At 41.9% G+C, this 22846-nt stretch overlaps 1 protein-coding gene across 7 annotated transcripts in view; it reads left to right on the forward strand.

The window, feature by feature from the left end:
- The window catches only part of SFMBT2 (Scm like with four mbt domains 2), a 214821-nt gene that overhangs the window by 25751 nt on the left and 166224 nt on the right, over positions 1-22846 (forward strand). For 6 of the 7 annotated variants that reach the window (XM_073229358.1, XM_073229355.1, XM_073229354.1 and 3 more), the window contains exons 2-4: positions 8189-8337; positions 15545-15636; positions 17584-17824. In XM_073229358.1, coding sequence (XP_073085459.1) covers positions 8241-8337; positions 15545-15636; positions 17584-17824 — 430 coding nt within the window. In that variant the 5' untranslated portion in view covers positions 8189-8240. The remainder of the gene's footprint in view (positions 1-8188; positions 8338-15544; positions 15637-17583; positions 17825-22846) is intronic. The other variant, XM_073229360.1, reaches the window with a different exon arrangement.

The raw sequence follows: 22846 nt of genomic DNA on the forward strand, positions 1-22846 counted from the left end.
CAAGGACATGAATTTCAATCTTGAAAGCCACAAGTAGACTGCTGTGAAATCCCAGAGCATCAGAGGGCCTGGTAACTGGGATGGTGCCAGACTTCTCAATAATGGAGGGACAAGACAGACAATGGAGCAAAACCCTCAACAGCCTGAGAGAGGATGTTTTCCAGCTTACCATTGTTTTGCCCACCTAAACTATTGGCTAAACTGTGAGAGTAGGTTAAAGACATTTTCAATTATGTATGAACTTATGTTTTCCACCCACATCCTTTCTTAGGAATGTATTGGAGAATGTTCTCCGTCAAAGGGAGGGAGAAACCCAAGAGTCAGGAAGACCCAGAACACGGAAAAGAGATCTTAAAGGGAGAAATGAAATCTCAGAATACTCTCTGCATGCCAGGCATGGAGGGCAGACTAGATTAGGGCAGAACAGAAGGCCTGGAAGAAATTACTTCAGGATGAAATTAATAAGCATTAACTCCAGGAAAAAGTTATGTAAGAGAGGGAAAAAGTCCTAGCACACTCCATGGTTCACCTGCTACGTCTTCACAGAGCCCCACAGATGGGATGATACATGTTTGGAGAATGAGGGTATGAAGGGGAGAGAGATGAGGATGATGTGACTGGTAAGGCATTACCTCATAATGATGAAAACTGAAAAATTAGTTAAGTGTTATTCAGAGACATAGAGACGAATAAGCAAAAACAATCAGCTGAAAGAGTTGAAAGTGATTGCTTCAGGGAACAGGGCCTAGCGGAGGAAGTTGGCCAGGAGATTGGTTTTTTGGGGGGAGGTGGGGAGGCATGTACAAACCTTATAGGATATTTGGTTTTTAAAATTATTTACAGACATAACTGATAAAAGCAAGCATCTGCCAGTCTGTTACATATCAATGAGGCTGGGAAAAAGTCTGGTAGGAATCAGGAGCATAATGAGAGGAGTTCCTAGAGATTATACGATTTGTTCTCCTCTTGATATTTGAGAAAACTGAGACTTGGAGAAAATAATTTGTCCATATACTTAGATCCATTAAGAGAATGGCTCCCCCATGAATAATCAACATGATAAATTCTTGATACTGTAGCTCTTATTGAACTTTTATGGAGAACAAGCTGGCCTGACTTCAGGCAGATGGTATAGCAAAGCCTGACTTTGTAAAGCAATGGAATTGAGAAAGCTGGCATTCTATAAGGGAAACTACTTAGCGATGCAAAGCTATTTAATGCAAAACTATTTCTAGAAAAACCAGCCACCTTCTCCCCGTATTTAAGTGACTTTGCAGAAATGCTATGTTTCCTAGTACACCTGTGATAGGCATCTTCTGGTGAAGACTTCCTTTTATCTTTATAAACAACCCAGAAGAAAATGTTTTCCTAATGCAGTTCTCAGGGTGCAGTCCTGGACTAGCTGCATCAGCACCCCTGGGAAGCTGAACCAAAAGCTCTGGGGTGCTGATTTCCAGCACCACTGGGAATCAGTACCCAGCCTGCTGAACCAAAAGCTCTGGGGTGGGGTCCAGCAGGCTGAATTTTGACAGCCCTCCAGATGATTCTGCTGCACCTTCGATATTGAGAACCACCATGCCGACCCCTCGCTTCTCCTCCAGGTTTAACCTCCTTGGTCAGCATTAATGTGAACTGTGGTTTTTTTTTTTCTTGAAACAAACCAAAGAGCGTTTTGCATTATTGATAGTCTTATGGATGAAAACTTAGAGCTCATCCTATGTTCAGCAGTAATGATCTTAGCATCATAATTACAAGCTTATTATTAGCATAGTCCTGGGGTGTGTTTGTTGAGGTTTGGGATTGGCTGTCGGGGACCCTAAGTACGAGTAGTGTGAATAAGACAGAAACTTACTTCTGCAGTGGTAGTCTGGAGGGGGTCGCAGACCCAGGCTCCCCTTCTGTTTTGCTGCATGTCTCATGGGCTGTCGTCTGCATGGTCTCAGGAGGCTCTGCAGGCTCTGGAGGTGAATGGCAAAGGCACGCCCCTTCCTTGTGAGTGAACACACTCTCTGCAACCTTCCCACAGGCCAGAACATAGTGGCCCAGCTGCATACCACCACATACAAGGAAAGCTGAGCAGTGTTTACTTTAGTTAGACATTTATTCCTTGCTATAGACAGAGGAGAAAATGGGTTCTGGGATTGAAATGGAGGCATTAAACAGTCTTGGATACACAGTAGTTTCTGCTTAAGCATCTTTCAGGTATATTCACTTCATGGCGGACACCTTATGATGATAACATCCTAAGACATTGGGCTCCCAAGGCACACAGAATCACTGTCATCCCTTATCAGCCCACCATAGATATCCCCACGTTTAACGAATGCTGAACTGAGAGGGATGCCATAGTTCCTATTTTCCTGATAATTAAAGGAAAGTTGGTATACTGAAACATAGCTGTGTGTGTGTAAGAAATTAATGTATAATAAAGACAGGATATAGAAACCCACTGGGATATGAATGGATTATCAGTTGTGGGTGGGGGTTGGCTCAGAGCCACACCTCACAGAATATTTGAGCATAAATTCCCCATGTGTTAAAAAAACCTTGAAGTCCCAGAGAAGTTAGACTTCTGGTATCTTAGGGTGGGAGAGGACTTCTTTTTTTTTAGTATGCAATTTTCAGAAGAAATGAAGTGAATTGATAGATATGACTGAATAAAAACAAACAGTGAACATTATTGTATCAAAAGGAACCAATAAAGGGTACATTGGGGAAAACATTTGCAATCGTTTGTGAGATAAAACTTGTAGAGTTCTTCAAAATTACACAAAATACTGGCAGAGTTAAAATGTGGGACAGATGTAAACAGAGGGATCACGTGAATATTGCATATGACAATGGCAGGATACAGTTATTTCAATGTCAAATTGAAAGGGGTGAAAGGAAACTCCACGGTCAAGGAGGAAATCACCTGTAGACAATTGTCGTCCATTGCCAGCCCCAGTGTGAGGACAGCAAGCTGGCTAGCATTTCAGCAGTATATTTCCTGATGCTAAAACATGTTCCTACATTTGGCCCCAATCATCTAACTTCCGGGATCCTACATGAAGGAGGCATCAGAGGTAAAATAGGATTCCTGACTGAGGGTGATCACCAAAGTACTGTTTATGATGGTGCAAAATAAAAACATGACTAGGTTGGTCAGCAGTAGGGGAATAGTATAAATTGTCTTTTTCATATTACAATAAAAATTATACAACCATCTCAAGTCATGTTTTCAAATAATTTTAATGACTTAGGGAAATGTTTCTAAGTGATGCCAAGTGAAAAATGAATTAAAAATTTAAATTATATATAACGCCCCCTCAAAAAAAATACCCAGAAACCCCACAGAGGAGCTCTCAGGAGAAGATGCTGTAAATATAAAAGTGATTACCCTTGGGTGTTAGAATTACAGGGGCTTTTAATTTGTTACTTTATAATTTTATTTTCTTGGTTTTCTACAAACAAGGAGTGTGTATGCCTTTTATGGGAAGGAAAAAGTAAACATTGTTGGAAAAGTGTCATCTGCATTGTCCCATGATGCATCATCCCCAGTGTGATGCATCACTTGCCAAAATAAGTAAATTTTATAGCCTCCTGGGTAAACAAAGACTTGTCTCTCGTCTTTAGGGAATGATCTGAGGTTTAACTCTGCCATTCATTTAGGTGGCTTTCTTTTAGGTGTTTATATTGTATCCCTTTTTTCACTTAAAATGTGTGATTTGATGCATTTAATTGATGTCTTATTTTATAGTCCTGGTGACCAAAGTGTCTATTCAGAGGCAAATGGACAGTGTGGAATCACTGAGGGGCCATTAAAACTTGAGCAAACTTTTTTCCCTTTAATAAGTCTCATATAAACCGTTGACACTTGATTAATTTATTAACAGTTACATTCAGGGACTTTTTTTTCCTCAACAGATAAACTTTCTGCTTGATTACATTTTTGAGGTGGAATGATTTTTTTTTAAATTTTATGATGAGTGAATGAAATGATGAATGAAAAAAGGAAATAATTTGAGTATGGTGCATGTAACTTAGCTGCTAAGGTTGCTTCTCCTTTGAAACTGGACTGATACAAATGCAACACATTCACTGAAAATCTACGGTAGGAAACTTGCTTTGAAATATTTGAGGAATATTGTGGGGAAACTTAATTACTCTGAAATATTTATTGAATATTATGGGGGAATCTGTTAAGTCTGTTTTTGGAGTTTCTTAGGTTTTAAAATTCCTGTGTTCTCTTTTAACTGGCTTGCTATTACTAAATTAAAATATGTAGCAGAGCCAAGAATTGGTGGTTATTTAGGACATGCTCCAAATTCAAATATAGCAAGCTCTTGGCTTCCCTCTGTAGTGGTCTGGCCATGCTATCCAGTATAGCAGCCGCTAGCCACATACGGCTTTTAAACTAAAGTAAAACTTTAATTGAGATCCCTATTCGCACTAGCTACATTTCAGGAGCCCAATAAGAATGTGTGGCTAGTGGTTACCCTATTGGACCGTGCTGGTATAGAAAGTTCTTGCTGTAGAGATAATTCAAAATAAATAATAGGCTGCCAATTCTTGATTAGTTTTCATATAATATCTAATGAGTGTCTTCCCCATCCATTTTCTTCTTAACATGGCTTTGCTTATAAGCCTATGCTAAAATTGCTTATCATCTTTGAATAATCCTCAAATGATAGAGTCAGGAGAGAATTAATAGGAGAGGATGCTTATTGCATTAAATTTGGTTTAGATAATGGGTAATCTGAATTCAGAAAATATGCAATTAATACTAAAAAATGCCCTTGGTAGACTCATAGGATTTTAGATTTCATAAGGGCCATTGATTTTATTAATCAAGCCTTCTTACTTAGCTGATGACAAGTTTGAGGAACAGAGAGGTTAAGTAATTTGCTTAAGTCACATATCAAGGCAGTGGCCTTGTTAAACCTTATTTTTGAAGTTCACTGTTCTTGTCACTGGGCCAAGGCAAGTTTTGTAAAAGTTTTAGTACTATAATTCTATTCAACAACTTTAGAGACAAGAGGAGCCAATTAGAGTAGAATTACCTTTATATAATATCACAAAGTGTATTGTAAAAAATAGGAAGTTACTCTTTAAAAATCCATTTCTGGGCCTTCTTTTCATGTCTTTGGAAAAATTCTGCTTTCATAAACAGACATTTTTACCTTTCGTCTTGAAATTACATTTATTTTAAGAATCGAAAGGAAATGTGCTTCCTTTTAAAAATAGCCCTTTTCGGTATTAGGATGTGGTAGTTAGGAAAAAGATTTGCCTTTTAAAATCCTGTTTTTATTTTGCAAAGCTTATGAATCAATTGCCTGTAAGGTTTTTATGCATTCTCCCCAAAATTCCATTGAAAGTCAATTTCTGTGAAATGGTTTGTAATCTCATCTTTCATATATTTTCTCTTGGAGTTATTTATTTCCAAAGGCACTGCATAGGGTCCGTTAGTTGCTGAGAGCCAGCTGTGGAAAGTGCAGCCCTTTATTTTAGAGACCTGACTACATGCTGTAAAAAGATTGCATGTCATTGACCTGGGAGATTCCTGGGTCCTTCCACCATGTTCTGTGGGTTGAGCCTTACAGCTACCTTCTTTTCTCCTCTGCTGTCCAGGTTCAGACATTCCTCTGAGTGTTCCTGTTTGTAGCCTCTAGTTCCATCCAGTCTTATCCCTGTTTGCCCGTCTGTCCAGCATACAGTCCCCAGGATACCTGGAGTGAAATCCTGCATGTCTGCTGTGCATTGAGGGCTGGAGGGTTGCTCAGGGGGAACACACGGAAGGTCGTTTTCCAGAGCTTGCTGCTGTCTTCTGTGTCTTCGCGCATTCCATCTCATTGTCCCTGGTGGTGGTGGTGCTGTGTCTCTGTGTGATGGGGGATTGTTAACTCAGTCACCCTTGCTGTCGTGGTGGGATGTGATTGTCCAGTGAGCCCCACGGGTGTTCCGTTTGCAGAGGACGCATGTCAGTTGTTGGTGTTTGGTGGGATGGCTGCACTTCCTTGTCAACCAGTGATTATGCAGATGGCATGGACACTTACTCCTTTGGTCCAAGTGGTTATAGAGAGAAAATGATGAGTCCTGCTGCCCACTGTAGAATCCAGGCATGGGACACGAGAGCTTGCGAGTCACCTGGCAGCCTTTCTCCATTGTTTCATCTGCTGTGTGCAGCCCTGTGGGAGGAAGTCTCCAGAAGCATGACTACCCAAAAATTAATGTGTGCATGCTGTAACAGGAATCATAATGGGGTGATCTGAGGAGAGTACCGTTCCTCCCCTTGTCCTATGGATGATTGTAGCAAACTGATGCCCACGGGGCAAGATTAGCCAGCCTCAATATTAAAAGTGGGTTTGCCAGTGTGTAACCAATCTAGGAACTCATCTGCCTGATAAATGGGTTCCTTTATTTGGTATTGTTCCCAACAAAGCTTTCAGAAACTAACTTGTCAAATGATTCAGTAGTGATATGAGATAACTTCATTTAAAAAAGATTTAAAAAACTCCACAGTTTCTATTTAGGTTTAAGTTATTCCTGTATACATACATTCTATTTTCCTACCCCTTCTGTCTAGAATCCACAGAGGGGCTGAGATTAAGGCTGTTTTCCTTGCTTTCTCTACTGTTCCCCATCCCTTCTCCCCCAATTCCCCAGTGCTACTGTGAGCACATGTAAGCGGGTCCATAGTCCTTGCATTTTCCTGGCCTTTCTGTGATTTTTAAGTGAACCAAAGAAACCATTGTGTACCCAATACGCTGCCTTTAAGCCATGGCACTCACAATTTCCGGGACAGTCCCGATTTAAATTATTTGGATCTTGACTTCCTTTCCTCAGACCTTCTACTCCTCATTTTTGCCTCAGAAAACAGAGTAAGGCAGGCCCCTATGCTCAGAGATTGCTGAATGAATAAAAGATAATCTCCTAGTTGCTGACCTTTGCCTTATATATTTGTCATTCCGTTTGCTTATTCCTGTACTTACCTTTCTAGTTGCAAGATGCACAGATTGCTTCTTAATGAACCAGGCTATAGACATTTTTATGGTTCCTATTCTAAGGCAGGTGTTTTCTTTCTTTGCATTTTGATTGGGAAATGGCTTTGTATCTACCTTGCAGTGTCTGGTATAGAATTTTATGTAACCAGGTGGATAATAAATAGGTGCTGAATTAAATTCCAGTGCTGGGTGCCTGATAGGCTTCCAGTTCCTTCCTGTTACTTATTATACCATTAGTTCAGCCTTTTTCCTGCCATCACACATGTGATTAACGCACTTTAATTTTGACAAAGTCTTAAAATATTTTCCAAAAAAGTAAACTGAACAGCTCTAGAAGGGTGGAGTGTGCATGTGTGTGTGTGTGTGTGTCTTAGAAGGGCATGGTTTTCTTAAAAGGTACTTCACTGTTATGGGAGTGTCAAACTATTCCATCTGTGGGTATAGACACACGGTTCTTTCTTGTCATCTGCCCTTCCCTTTGGCTGATTTAAACTTTTAGTCTACATGTGAAAATATGAATGAGAGTTACAAACCCCACATGCCTGTATCTAACCACTGGAGCCATGAGTAGCTGATCTTTAGTTATGATGTGCCTGGGTGTTTCATGGACTATGACATAAACAAATTAGATTGTAGGGTTCTGGGAGAAGTGGTTGTAATTTTACCTGTTCTTCTATCTGTCATGCCAAGTGAGGAATAGCCATGCTATCATAGGAAATGTCTAATTGGTCAAAAAGCACATTATTTGCATATGTTGAGACTTTAACTGCATTTGGGGATGAATGGCTTGGGACACACCTTGTGTCCTGCCTGTGTGGTGGGTATGCCGAGGCTGAAGTGGCTTGCTGTCTCACAGCATGGAGTGAGAGAGAAGGAATAGGTGGGTGGTGTGGTGTCTTGTCGACACTGCCAAGGTGGGTTGGGTGTTGAAATGTAGATTCTGTTGGTTGGTGAAAAATGTGTCCATCTTCATGGTAATAATGACCTATAGAAAACTGATGGTTTTGTGATGCTGTGACCGTGGTTGCTGACCCTGCATAGACATATACTCTTTAGTCTTTATTCCTGGTATTTTCTGTTGTCAACGTTACATTGTGTACTGCCTGGTAGCAGCTCTGATGGATACTTTTGTTTTTGGAGGGTTTAAAAACAAGCGAGTATAATTACAGTGCTCTGATTTGTCTTCTCCTGTTGGCTGTCCTTAGGTAATTCTTCCTGTGGGATGCATTAAGAGAAGAGGATCCTTCCTTGTTAGGAATGGAGAGCAGTTTGTCAATTTCCAACATGCAAGACCCTTCCTCTTCCCTCTTGGAAAAACAACAAAAAGCTAATGGTAATGGAGATCTTGATTCAGGTAGGATTTTGTTTTGTAAATCCATCTGACTCTGATTTATTGACCGGTATTTAACTGAAAGTGTTCAAGAAACCGTAGGGCAATATCTCTAGGTCTCTCATACAGCCTGTTCCTAGGATTTTCTGTCATAGTTACAAGCATATAGCAGCTCAAAAGTTATGCAAAGTTTGGCTCAAAATGGATATTACCTATGCTAGACAGATTGGGGTAGGCCATAGTGAGGTGACACATTACTTCAGGATCTCAGTGGCATAGCCAATAAATGTTTTTGAACCATCCACGCACTCCCAGACAGCCAGTGGGCGCCCTGATGTGCCGAGTCACGCCACATCATCATCTCATAGTGCCACCAGCTGGACGTGGTCCTCCTGGGTTGTTTGTTAGAGGGCGGGCAGAGCTGGAGCGGCTTGAACCAGCAGTCGGATGCTCTAGCTCAGAAGAGACGGGACTTGCTGTGGCTGAGAACTGTTTGATCACAACCAGTTCTATGTTTCTGCCACTGTAACCAGGTGGGGGAACTAAGATTCTCTCCCATGTACCCAGGGAACTAGGTGAACAGGATCGGCCCAAGCATTAGATGCTACACCCGAGACCCTCTCCCCTCTGCAAAACCTTGAGCCCATCTTTTAGAAAAGTGCATAATGTGAGAGAAACTTAGGTCATGTGAATCTGTGGTGAAGTATTTCTCCTTTTAAGACATCTAAAACAAAACCAAACTGGTCTTTAATTGAATTTTAATATTTAACAAATAAGTTTATAAATGCCTCTATTTCTAAATACATACACAAGAAAGAGTTTATTTTTAAAAGCCCCATTAAAAAAAAAGATTGCACTGTTAACATCACAGCAAATTAAATAAGGACACCTTAACTCTCTGAGTTAAGAACATTTACTCTGGTGGTCATGTAGAAAAAATGCTGGTAATTTAACTCAGTAGGAGATTTGTCCACTGTCCAAAGAAGGTGTAAAATTTGCCTTCACGTTTTGATGAGAGCAGTGACAGAATTACAGATTGCTTCATATCATTTAACTTCTTAAATTTAGTTTCTCAAACTATATCTTTATTGGGAAAATCCTGAAATTATTGCCTTAAATATGTTGAAAGATCTTAGTGTCTGCTTCAAAATTAGCAGCATTCTCTCCCTTTCAGTTTTTCTGTATGTGAAGCAGGAGCTAGAACACTCCTTTTAGAAGCAGTACTGAGTTATCATTCCCCCAGTGGAAATGAGGAGATTCTTTTCTGGGGGAACATAGTCCCAGAGGCCGATGGCTCACCCTTTCTTTCCTATTTGTGCTCAAGTATAAACATGCCTTTTTTAAAATAGTCTTTCTTAGGTTTGCTGAATGTGGTTCTTTTCCCACATTTTTATGGGGCCCTGGTGTTGTTATTGCACACATTTCTGATGTCTATTCCTGCATCATTTTCAATAGGATGGTTTCAAAACTGTTTAAAAGCCAACTGTGTGTTGACTTTTCATTTTCATGGAGCTGCAGTATATCTCTCCAGCTTAAGTAGATTCTAAAACTCTGTAGTAATGATGTGATCTCAGGAAGATTGTCTGTCCTGAATTTTCTTGCAGGCGATTCTGTGAATGGGGAGGCATGAGTATCAGATATATTATATCATCGGGTGGCCTGCTGTGCCCAGAGCATATCGTATACTCACTTCATGGCTACTTTCTTGCTCTTGTGCAGGAGGGTGGCCTGAATCATATAACATGTTAAGATCTTTAATAGAAATAGTAGTGCTAAACAGCTCTAAATTATCTGACCATCTTTAAATATTGGCTCTGACATTTTTTCCCCTCCTATGTGAGTGATCTGTCCTTTCTCCTTGGAATTTCTGAGTGTACACTTATAGATGGCGCCAGAAAAATGGATTCCTACAGAAGCAGCCAAAACCGTTACGGAGCTGGGGCTGACGTGTAGACATTCAGATCTGGTTTTGAATATTTAGACTGTTAATAACATCCTCAAGGATGAGTCTTCAAGTAGCTGATTTATTTTCCCAAGTTCCCTTTTAAACTGTTAATACATAAAATGTTCCCCGTTCTGGTGTCAGTTGTGGGGATATTTGGTTCTGGGACCCACTGTGACATGCTCAAGGCTACGAGATGTCTTGGTGCTGAGGGTCTTTTCCCAGGAAGTGCATCCGAGAGATTTATGTATCGAAGAGCAAGAGAAGGCAGATTCGTTGTTCCTCCGCTCACTCTGAGTTGATGTAGGATGCTTAGATACGTGCTCCTGAGAGCAGACTACATGGCCAGCACTCTCTTAACAACTTTACATGTGTTGACTCGTTTAATCCTTCCATGGCCCTGTGAAATAGTTGGTTTGATTTTCTAGGTTTTCTAGATGAGGAATCTCTTTGGAGGACAAAATGAAGCTATGAGGCTCTTGTGTTGGAGCTGAGATTTCATCTTAATGCATCTGAGGCCCAGAGGCTGGTGTTCTTACACTCTGGCTGTACCTGCCCCTCAGTGCAGGGAGAAGTCACCCTTGATGCATAAACATGTGCAGGAGCACATGCCCCCTGCCCCCACCCACACACCCACACTCACACTTACCATGGGATGTGGGCATAACTGGGTTTCTCTTGTCCTTTCTCCCACTGTGTCTGTCCCCTCTCCCAGTGTGTCCTATGACACGTGAACACATCTCATAGCAAGTGACTGCATGGGAGTGCTGCAGCTGTTCTCTGCCAGACTGGGGCTGCAGAATGCACTTCTGACCGGGTTGCCCAGGGGGTACTGTGCTCCCTGTTCCCCCGCTCCCTGCTGCTTTGATGCATTGCCCCGAGGACCCATCCCTCTGACAGGAGAAACAGCTTAAAACAATGGACTCTGGGTCTCATTAACAGCCTTTTAATCTTTCATTTTTGCCTTTTTTCCAAAGGGAAGCTCAGATAATAGTTGGGGTCAGTGACCAACACCTGATTCAGTAAATGAACTTGGCACGACCTGCAGTGAGTCCTTCTCCCAGGCCCTGAGGAGGCCTCAGGGATGCACCTGTGGACGAGCCGAACAGGATGGCCGGCCCTGGCACCACGCACACAGAGAAGGAAGGGGACCAACACTGGATTTCTGGAACTCCAGGCTTTTCCAATTGCTGAGATAAAAGCAAGCAAAACAGTATGCTGACATAGTGATAAATAGATTACTTGACATTATTTTTCCAGGCCAGCTAAATGTAATTTCCTGATGAAGTCTGTAGATAAAATGGCATTACACATTTAGACTGGGCAAGCCTCCGAGTAAAAAGAATTATGCTGGAATGGGCTTAATGGTTTTTTGTTTTTGTTTTTTTTGGTGTTAGGAAAAGTGGAATTCCAGCACTCTTCTGTTCTGGAAGGGAAGGAGTCAACATTCTACTAAAATCAGATCTCTGAATTTTCATGTCGGGAACTAGTCCCGTGTGATTCCTTAGTATTCCCATTTAAGAAAAAAGTCCTCTATTTCAGATAGTTGCTGCCTCCCCTAGTTAGGGGATTGAGTGATTTTTATATGTTTTATTTTTATTGGAAAATCTCTTGGGCCATCTTGGTAGTTGGGAGCCACAAGGACTTTTGTGTCCAAGTGACTGTCTCCTTATTCCTCGGTGTCGCCCTGTAGCTGAGAGCTCAGGGCTAGGATTGCCGTTGGCCAGTTCTTTTCTGAGTGTCATTGGTACCATGTTGTCTGTCTAATATACTCACTGGAACTATTCTGTAAACCTTGATAGTATGAACGATCAGCACTTAAAATACAATGGTTTAATGACTTCTTCCTTCTCTTTCGACATTAAGAAAAAATATGCAACACAGAAGAAGGTGCTTGGGAGATTTCATTTGTTCTGAATCTGCCAATTCTCATTCCTTTATTGGACAGTGGTTTTGGACTTTAATATTTAGCCTTCAGAGATTGCTTTATTCCGGACTGTAGAATTGTAAAACCCAGGATTTGATTACTTGAAAAAGACATATAAACCTTCTGTTTTTTCCGTTTTTCACTGTCAGGTTGCTTGTACTCCAAAGATATTCTATTATGAAATGCCCTCATCATATAAACAGCTTTCTGTTTTCCCAGACTGGATCGCCACTGATGAACATGCTTGTTCTCTTTTAAACTGTGGTATTTTCTTGGTAGCTACCCATAGTCTGTTTTTACAACTTGGGGAAATGCCTCTGATGGCTTTATTTGAAGAGGAGGGAGATTGTGAGTTTCCTTGATAAGATGTTTATGGGTTTAAGAGGTTTGTGAATCAGCTGTAAATACTTGCTCTGGGTTTGTGAGACCACCACTGCCAAACATTGTGTGTGGGTATGTATTGCTTTTTGACATGTCTTCAGAGAATCAGCTGCTTTGGGCACATAAGCCTGGGAAAAATGTTTAGTTACAGATGTGGAGAAGCCTTACTATGAGAATCCCTAAATAGCACATGTATGGTTACTAGTGCGGGCACTGAAGGTTTTAGTTTTTAAAATCCCAACCACGTCTGATGTGTGGAGTGACTTTTAAAGTATCCTCTTTGGACTGCAGGGAGTAACAGCTTTCTGAGCACTGTCTTTCCTGACTCACTTGGGAGTTATAGTGGTATCTTTTCACCCCCTGCTTAACTTGGTGAGCTTTATCTGAGTGAGCATGAACCATCTACAGCCTGTTATATGGGGAGAAGAGACTGGATATGTGATTTATAATGAATTAAAGTTGTTTGGAAACAAATTTTGGTAAAATTCTGGTAGCCTAGACTAGAATTGAATGAAGAATGGACAAATGAAGTGACCAGTCTCGAACTTGAGAAATGGAATCCATGGCCGACCCTTTCCGCTGATGGGAAGGAATAGGATCCTGGTGATGAGGGTCATCTGGCCTTCTGATCCAGGGCCATGGATGCAGCAGGCAGTTCCTGATGGCTGGGTCTCCGCTGGAATGTTTCTGATGTGGAGGAACTGATCACTAAGAGAGCTCATGTGTTTCTCGGCAGCTGTAAATCTCAGCAATTTTTCACCCCAGAGGTCTCCCATGACTTCCTGACCCATGAGCCCAGGACTGAGTTTGATGCTCACTCTTTCTCCCTGGTTCTCTCTTCCTTTACAAAGGGGTTCCAGGGCTCTGCCCATTCTGTTCTCCTCCCCAAGGGGGCTGCTGCCTCCTGCTTTACTGCAGCCCCTGTGTCCTCTCACTGCCTGATTTGGCTCTGGAGCACTCATGCCCACCAACATGGGAAGACAGAGGCGCAGGCCCTGGAGTCCACCTTGGATGCCCAGGTGGAGAAACGGGCAGTGGTGGAGGGAGGTGTCTGATGCATGATGCAGGCAGCAGATTGACATGGAATGGCATCTTGAAATCAGAGAGGCTGAGTTGGAGTCCAGCCTTGTGGCTGGGTGGTTGTGACCCTTCTGAGTCCCTGGCCTGTCTGGACTCCCATCGTCTCTTCTCTAAGATGGGATAGTAGTACCTGTCCATCAGGGTTCTTGGAAGGATTTGATGAGGGGATGTCTATAAAAGCAATTGGCAGATAGCTGACACCCAACTGTGGGGCAGTTCTTAGGATGCTGCAGTGGCAGTGTGGTCACTGCATGGACGGGCTGGACAGGCAGGGCTTGAAGGAGCCTGGACAGCCTATAATCTCTGGTGCACAGAAATTACAGACCTTCTTGGTAGCAAGGTAGCTACCAGCACACACTGTACCAGGCCACCGTGGCTGATAAATAGTGCTGCACTGATGCTCGGCAAGTGGGCCAGAAGACAAACTTGGTAATCTGTGATCTGTGCTGTTTGGGGGAAAATAATTTGGGTGGAGCTAGTGGGGGGACACCGGGAGGTGCTGTCCAGAAGATGACTGCTCTCCCTGTGTCTATCTTGCTGTGTCTTAGCAGCTTGAACCCGCCTGACCTCCCTTATTGGCTGGGGACTGTAAGACCTGTGACTTTGCTAAGGGAACACATTTCTGACAGAAGGAGATACGTCCCTGAATGAGCAGAATGTTGGGAGAGGTACAAGGGAAAGGTTTTCTCTTCTGGTGGCTTTTTTTCCTTGGACATTGAATTATAAACTGCTTTATTGGAGTACAGTTTCAGGAGGCAGTTCTAAACCATGTTGATTTAGAAGACACAATTTAAGGTAACTTTCAGCTTTGCATCATCAGACTGTACACAATTATCTTCTATCAATTTCTGAGGCTGTATAGAGTATCACAAGAAAATTACTTTTACCACTTACTATAGAAACATATCTAGTAGAATAGAGGTAGTTATAACCTCAAGAATAGGCTTTCTTTCTTGGGTCCTTCTGTCTCTGATTCCCCTAGTCTACTTGCCAGGATATACCACTTCTGTGATTGAAAGCAGTATTTATACTTGGCTGATGAAATAGACTGTTGCTAGAAGATACACAGATTGAACATTCTTGCAAGAAAGGAGAATCTAAACTTCTGAGGCTCCTACTTCTCCGCATGTTTGGACAGCCCTGCTGTAGGTTTGTTCCTTCTGGTAGCCTTGCAAATAGGTTAAAAATGTTTACATCCTATTAGTTATTTCCATTGGAAACTATGACATGGTATGTTACTTATCCTTTAAAGTTAGTTATTTGGTGCTTTTTGACTCTGCAGATTATATCTTTCATTCTTAAATGTTTTAGGAATTGCTTGATTGACAGCTGGTCAGTTTCTGTCACCAAACTGCTGGGTGACCTCTCACACCTGAGCAATCCTTCTGCACCTCAATTTTGTTTTCCTTGAAATAACCTCAGAGTCAATGCTTTCCAAAGCTCCTTCTGACACTAACAGTGTATTGCTGCTATTTTATAATCTCCAGCTAAGGTAAGTAGCCGACGGACAGGTGCCAGGACTGCATATGCATCAGGTGCTCATTCTGTGCCCAGTGGCTTCCTTTACCTTGTCCTCTAATCTCCACAAAGAATGGAATATCTGCAATGGTTGATTCCAAACTAGGACATTAACATGCAGCAGATCCAGCATGGAGCCGCTCTCATTTCCTTTGTGTGAGTATTCAGCTTTGCCCTGGATTTTGTCAGGGTGGTTCAAGCAGAGTTCTTCAGTCAGCTGTGTCAGATCAGCAAACAAGCTGTGCAGACAATCTGACAATATCCCTTAAACCACGGAACTCATTTGTCTCCTGCATTAAGGGTTTTCCGGTCTTCATGAGAGCCAGTGCCTTTCTATCCTTCACTCTGGTATTGATATTCTTCTGTTCTTTGTTTTTCGACAGAAGGTTCAAGCTTGGAGGAAATTGGCTTCAACTGGGGAGAGTATTTGGAAGAAACAGGTGCCAGTGCGGCTCCTCACACGTCATTCAAACACGTGCGTGACATCCCTTCACTTCCCATCTACATTCGGAGGGTGGGAGGGAGATTTTTGGGAAGATGCTGAACCTCTGGGAAGAAAAGGAATTGAAAGAAGAGGGAAATTCAGCCACAGATTAGAGGAGATGAGGCAGTTAGCTTGGTTTTTGTTGGCTTACAGGTAAGGTGGACAGGGCCTAGGGCAGGTGCTCAGGAGGGGGAAGTGGCATGCAGTTTTAACCTTGTTCTCTTCCTCAGAAAGTTGAGTTAGACAGACATGGCCTTTTCTGTGTAGGGGCACACAGCCCAAGACAGGTAAGGCTGATTGCCAGTAAATAATAAAAAGCCAGCAAATTAAGGAAGTATGTGTAATGTGTAACATCATCTTAGGAAGTGTAATGGATGTATATTTTTATTTTGAATTGATATATCTGTTTTGAAAGGACACTTAGAAGTTTTATAGCCATTTGTGGGCAGTTGAGTCAAATTAGAGGAGATAACCATGAGAAAACATTTGGAACAAATGAAAAAAAATCATTTGCATTAGTTAAATTTCTGTGAACAATGCAATAGCATGCCCCGCAGAGGGTAAGTCCCAGGAAATAAAAAATTGAGGCTTTATCAGATTTTTGCTTACATAAGAGATTTTGCTAATACATCATTAGCAAGGAAAAGCCTAAATTTCCAGGACCCAAGTTCTAAGATATTACTGTTGCTCTACTGGAAAAGAAAACTTAATTCTCAGAAACATTTTTCTCTCTGGACTACCCCGGGCAAAGATCTGGCCTGATAATCCTAGGCAGTTTGGGCCACTTTCTCAACCTGTTTTTTCTTCTAGATCTTTTGCTGAATTAGGAAGCTAGAACTTTGATTCTTCATTTTAATGCAGCATCTTATTTTTTTTGGAGGTGAAATATTCTTCTTAAAAGGAATTTAGGCCTTACTAAATTTGGATGACCTTTTAAAGGTAGATGACATTCCCAACTCTCTTTTTATACTGACTTTAGTAAATGTTATGATCACCAGTATATTATGAACGTGATTGTGGCCATTTTGTAAAACTAGGAGCTGAATATTATAGTAGCAAAGCTAAAACTCCTGGTACCCAGGCCTGCAAAAGCCATTGTAACATTTGCCTCTTAAGATGCCAGGAGGATTGGGTTAGATTCCTTGAGGCAGTTTAGCAAAGAGGTACTGACTGACGACTTCTTCCTTCGTTTTTGTGCTAAGAAGTTACCACTCTCCATATGGAGTCGTCTCTTTCTCTTTAATCCAATAACTTCTCCGTCCTCCGTTTCAGTTGTAGTCTCCTTCCGAATGCTGATGTCCCCAGGCAGGGATGCCAGGTGTAAAGGAAAAGTAGCATTGTACCCGTGGATGAGCCACATACACTTCCATCGTCTCTAGGCAACTGTTATTCATGCGCATCACTTTCGAATGTTATAACCTGCTAGGTTGCAAAGCTTTCGTTTTGGGGAAGGACTGGTACATATTAATAAACCGTAACGCCTAATTAAGAAAAAAGAGAAAATCCATCTGGCTGCACTGTTCACTCAGTAGCCACTAGCCACTTGGAGCTATTGAGTGTAAAGTGTGCCACCCAGATCTACGTGTGCTGTAAGTGTAGGATGCTCACCTGATTTCTGAGGCTTCGATGGAGAAACAGAATATACAATACCTCATTAGTAATTTTTATAGTGATTCCATCTTGAAATGAAATTTGGGATATATTTTGGGATAAATAAAATAACATCAAAATTAATTATATCTGTTTTATCTCACTCTTTTAACATGGCTATTAGAAAATTTAACATCATATTAGTGGCTGGCATGCATTTCTCTTAGATGGTGCTATTCGAGGACAACAAATACTGCTTCTAAGTGCTGTGTTCCTAATAGCTCTAAAAATCTTCCTGATGTGTGTGTCTTGAATTAAAACATTTTCCTGCACTTCTGTTTCCTAAAGGTTGAAATCAGTATTCAGAGCAACTTCCAGCCAGGGATGAAATTGGAAGTGGCTAATAAGAGCAACCCAGACACATACTGGGTGGCCACCGTCATCACCACCTGCGGCCAGCTGCTGCTTCTGCGCTACTGTGGCTGTGGGGAGGACCGCCGGGCTGACTTCTGGTGTGACGTGGTGACAGCGGACCTCCACCCTGTGGGGTGGTGCACACAGAACAACAAGGCCTTGGTGCCCCCGGATGGTAAGCTCCCTGCATCCACATGGCACTTCAAAGCCTGACGATTTGCTGGGGGTCCTCATTCATGAGGCTCATAGAGAAAACCTGGTAGGGATTCAGGAATTGATTCAGGTCTTGGACTTTCAAGATTGCTTCTTGACCTCCCTGAGCTCCTGGGCATTGGAGAAAGGGGGAATAGGTGCATTTTCAGATGTCAGAGCTGAACCTGACAGTTGAGCCCACCACGGCCTTTAGGAGTTTCCAGCTTTGGTGCCTAATCCTTAAATGGGTTTTGGAGGTTGGAAAGGAAGGCTGGAGGGATGCCAGGGGTCCTGGTCTTGTTTTCCCTTCTTCAGTGGGTTATATGGCTTTTCCTTAGAGACTGTGAGCAGTGCTGTAGGGCATCTGAAACAGGCTTCTGTAATAAGCTTTAATCTATCTTCTTTTTGGGAAGACTGTCAGGGTGCAAAGCATGTATTAAACCACACAGATGATGGGACACAGCATTACTCTCAAGGGATTGTCACAGCTTGTATAGGTGAGATCCATTTCATTGTAAGAAAACAGTGGTTCTCTGCTAGGGCAAACTGTACCCCCCAGGGGACATGAGGCAATTTCTGGAAGCATTTTGGTTGTAAGGCGGGGGAAGATGCAGCTGGCATCTGGTGGGGGGCGTCTGATGCTACTAACATCCTGCAGAGCACAGGACAGCCCCAGACAAAGTGTTGCTGGGCTCAAATGCCAGTGGGGCTGACTTTGGGAGCCACTGGTAGAAGGATGCGGTGTGCATTACAGATCCAGAAAAGGAACACATCCAGTCCTGTGAGTGAGGAAAACTGCCTTACCAAATAGGCAAATCTCAACACCCTGCTCTGTGTTCTGTTCTGATGACGGCAGCATGTACTTGAAAACCGTTCATGCTAATTCTCAGGCATGTGGCATGTATACTGTTGTCTCTGTGCCTGCCTGCCGATTGTGATTTTGACCTGCTACTTTTTTTATCAAGCTGTATTCTGGGGTTCCTTTTGTCTGCCCTATTAGCAATTACTTTATCTTTCGGAGCATTTGAATTTTATCTTCTCTTTTAAGTTCTGATGCATTGTTTTTATGATGAATGGGAATGGTCTATGGCTTTCTAATACCCATGCATGATGGAAAGTGCTGGGGAGGGGGTTCTTAATAAATGCATGGAGTTTGAGTTGAATTTGTATACATGTGTGAGGATGGAATCCATTGCCTTGGTCCTGGCTTCAGAAGCAGGAAAGAAAGGCCCTTTTTCTTTCCTTCTAGCTTTGAGTCTTTCTGCCTAGAACCTTTTTCCTCTCCTCTTCTATGAATTACCCCCTCTTCCAAGAGCTTCCGTGGGCAGCCAAGGTCAAACCGTGTCTGCTTACAGAGCAAGTGCACCCTTAGTGTTGATCACGTTTGCACCCGTGCTTTTTGTTCCCCCTATTGATTTTTTTTAAAAATTGAAAAATTTTCCATTCAATAGGTTGTCTTTTTTCATTTAATTAATGGTTTCCTTTACTGGGCAGAAGCTTTTTAGTTTGATGTCATCCCACTTGTTTATTTTTCCTTTTGTTGTATGTGCTCCAGTGTCATATCCAAAAAATCATTACCAGGACCTGTGTCAAGGAGCTTTTTTCCCTATGTTTTCTTCTAGGAGTTTTATGGTTTCCAGTCTTACACTTAAGTCTTTAATCCATTTTGAGTTAATTACTGTGAGTGGTGTAAGATAGGGCTTCCTTCATTTTTAAGGCTGGATAATATTCCATCTGGGTTTGAATTAAAATAGCCCCAGAGGAAAGAAAACACGAGGTAATGTATGGCTATTTAATTTCCCTGTGACTTCTGATCTGTCATTAAATAAACCAGTCCTGGTGGATGAACTGTACTGATGGAACATTGGGAAAATATCAGTCCCAGTGAGAGAGTTAGAGATCTTCCTGCTCATCCTGCTCTGCACACAAAGGCTAGAGATGTGCCCACACACTTGGAGGGTCTAGAGGCAGGCTGAGTCCTGGCCACCACCTTGCCTTTTTGCTGTCCTTGCTTATTCATGACTCTTTCTTAAAGTTTCACACTTTAGTGGCTAAATGTCCTTGGAAAGGATATAAGGTGGTTTCACTTTAAAATGGATTCTCTAGTGAACAGTTTCAGTGAGAAGTTTTGGGGTGCTGGATTTTAACACTCTTAGGAGCTAATGGGTTCATTTGGTAAAGATCCATGCAGTTGCCCGAGAAGGAGGGCATAGTTTATTAATCACTTGCTCTCTATCACAGGGATGAAAAATGTGGCAGCAGTCACAGTTTCTGAAACACCATCAAATTTGTATCCTACTGACTTTGTGCTATTAGGCAAGACAGAGACACTTAAAATGACAAATCCCAAATGAAAAATGAAAAAACCCTGTAAAGAGGGAAACCATTAATGTGACTGAAAGGTTCGAAGCCCGTTCAAACAACATGTTATGCTAATTTGAGAATTTCTTTATTGCTCGTTTTAAAGAACTTTAAAAAAATTTAGTAGGTAATCAATATGACTTGCAAATCTTTAGTACAGAGAACAAAGTCAGGAAATAGCAGGTTCATGGGCCAAAAGGTTTTATTGATTGCTGTAGTACAGGATAATTATTGCTTTGTAGCCAGTGGCAGCAATGGCTCCACAGGGAACTCAGTCTATTTTTGAACAAGGATTCTCATTTGTGTGGTTTTCTGTCTTAGAGAGCTAATGTCATAGTGAATTCCGCAACTGTACCTGGTTGATCTTGGTAGTGGTTCAACTTGAAAGGCATTGTAGATTATTAACTTGAGTTAAAGCTATCCATGACACATGATGTTTTTGTTTGGAGCACTCTACTGTGATAGATTTTCTTACTGACCCCAGGAATCAGGGGGTGCGTTAGAGGAAGGAGCCAGCAAAGTAGGAAGAGGTGGGTGCTAATTTTCTTCTCAGAGGCAGAGGAGTGGAGTCTGTTTTATGGGATCTATGAACATCTAGCCCAGGAAAATTGTTGAAGCCCAGAAGTAAAGTTTCTCTGTTCCTGTTGTGATGATCCAGTTTCAGTCCCCTGGATTGGGGGACAAACTCAGTTGGAAATTGTGCGTTCCTGGGTCCATCACCACCTGCTGTGGACAGATTTTTTTGCTCCATTAAGAATTGTGAATTTCACTTCTGTTTTGAAGCCAGAGATCTGGCCATCACCTGTCCCTGAGTGAGGGACCAGCAGGTCCAGACTTGAATCAGTCAGTATGTGGATGGCAGCTTCAAGACACAGTTGGGTTAAGCAAGGGAATGAGAGTTTGGGGTGACTTTACCCACTCAGGGAAGAGGGAGAGGACTGTCTCTCCTGGCCAGCTAAGGTTGCAGTGCACAACATCTTGGAGGACATTTGAGGTCATTCGTGGTTGTCTTACTTTTCTGGAATCGCAGCCCTGAAAGTCGTTTTGTTACTTGATGGGATAGCTTTACCAAGCATGTAGCCTTCTTTACAGTCCTATTTTCTTGCCTTGCTATTTTAAATGGGTTCATGTTTGAATTGATGTGAGCTGTCGTGATTACGTTGAATGTTACCAGGAAGGAAACAGTGTGCCAGCAACTCTACCATATTTCATTAGGATGTGGTTCCAGCCAGCAGGCAAAGAACTGCATTAACAGCAACTTGGCATGGAGGCCAATTGTCCGTTCAAAGAGCAGTGTTCCTGCTCCTGAGCTAATCGGTACTAATCTTTCATGTTCAAAGTATTAAGAAACATGCTACATTAGAGCATCACTAAGTGCAGTCGAGGATTATGGCTCTTACAGAGGAGCTCGATGTAAACGTGTTGGCTTAGTAAATCAATAAGGCTTGATTTATTCATAAGCACATGCAAAGCTCACAAAGGGCAGCCGCCAAAAATTATTGTTTATAGTGATAATGTAAGGAAATCACTTAATCCAGCTACTGTCTCACTGTTATTTATTGAGAAGTAGCAACCTTTCTTGTTACTGTCTGTGTTTGGGGGAACTTTGCATTTTCAGCAGGTGCCTACCGAGTCACCAAAAGAATTGCTTCTGTAAGATTGCAGGTAAATGTGTGTGATGATGCCTGTCCAAAGAACACCCCGCTGGCTTATAAATTGAGAAATATTTATGTGTGCTTTCTCCTGCTGCAATAAAAGTATTGGAGTTATGGTGCCTGAGGAATCATGCCACTAATTTTTATTTTCCCTGTTATTAAAATTTCTGTAATTTGAATTGCAAACCCTGCAGTCTTGCCAGAATAACTCTATTTACCACTCACAGTTGAATTAAAATTACTGGAGTTAGTTAATATATCTTATTTGAATAACAGGATGTTTATTCATGAAGCGTTAGGAGAAAGTGTGAATATGGCCTTATGTTAGGGGGATAGATCCTGCCAGGTTCTGGAGCCTGATCCCAGGACTGGTGTGGGGAATTGCCGTTTTTAACTGTAGTAGATTATAAAGTAAAAGATGGGGCAGCTGTGGACTATGAAGTGCGGTGTGACAAGACTCACCAGTCTGTGACCATCATTTCACTGTGGACTCTGAGAGGTAGGGCTTGATTGTGTCATATGACACTACCGATATTTAAGATTCCTGTTTTATTATTTAAATGACATTTTTTTTTCATTCAACATTTTATTTATTATTAGTATTTTTTATTTTGGTATCATTTAATGTACAATTATATGAGCAACATTGTGGTTACTAGATTTCCCCCATTATCAAGTCCCCATGACATACCCCATTACAGTCACTGCCTGTCAGCATAGTAAAATGTTATAGAATCACTACTTGTCTTCTCTGTTCTATACTGCCTTCCCCTTGCCCACCCCCTACATTATGTGTGCTAATCATAATGGCCCCTTTTCCCCTTATCCCTCCCTTCCCACCCATCCTCCCCAGTCCCTTTCCCTTTAGTAACTGTGAGTCCACTCTTGGGTTCTGGGAATCTGCTGCTGTTTCATTCCTTCAGTTTTTGCTTTGCTCTTATGCTCCACAGATGAGTGAAATCATTTGGTACTTGTCTTTCTCCACCTGG

Source organism: Manis javanica, chromosome 2, assembly GCF_040802235.1.
Source record: "Manis javanica isolate MJ-LG chromosome 2, MJ_LKY, whole genome shotgun sequence".
Lineage (NCBI taxonomy): Eukaryota > Metazoa > Chordata > Mammalia > Pholidota > Manidae > Manis > Manis javanica.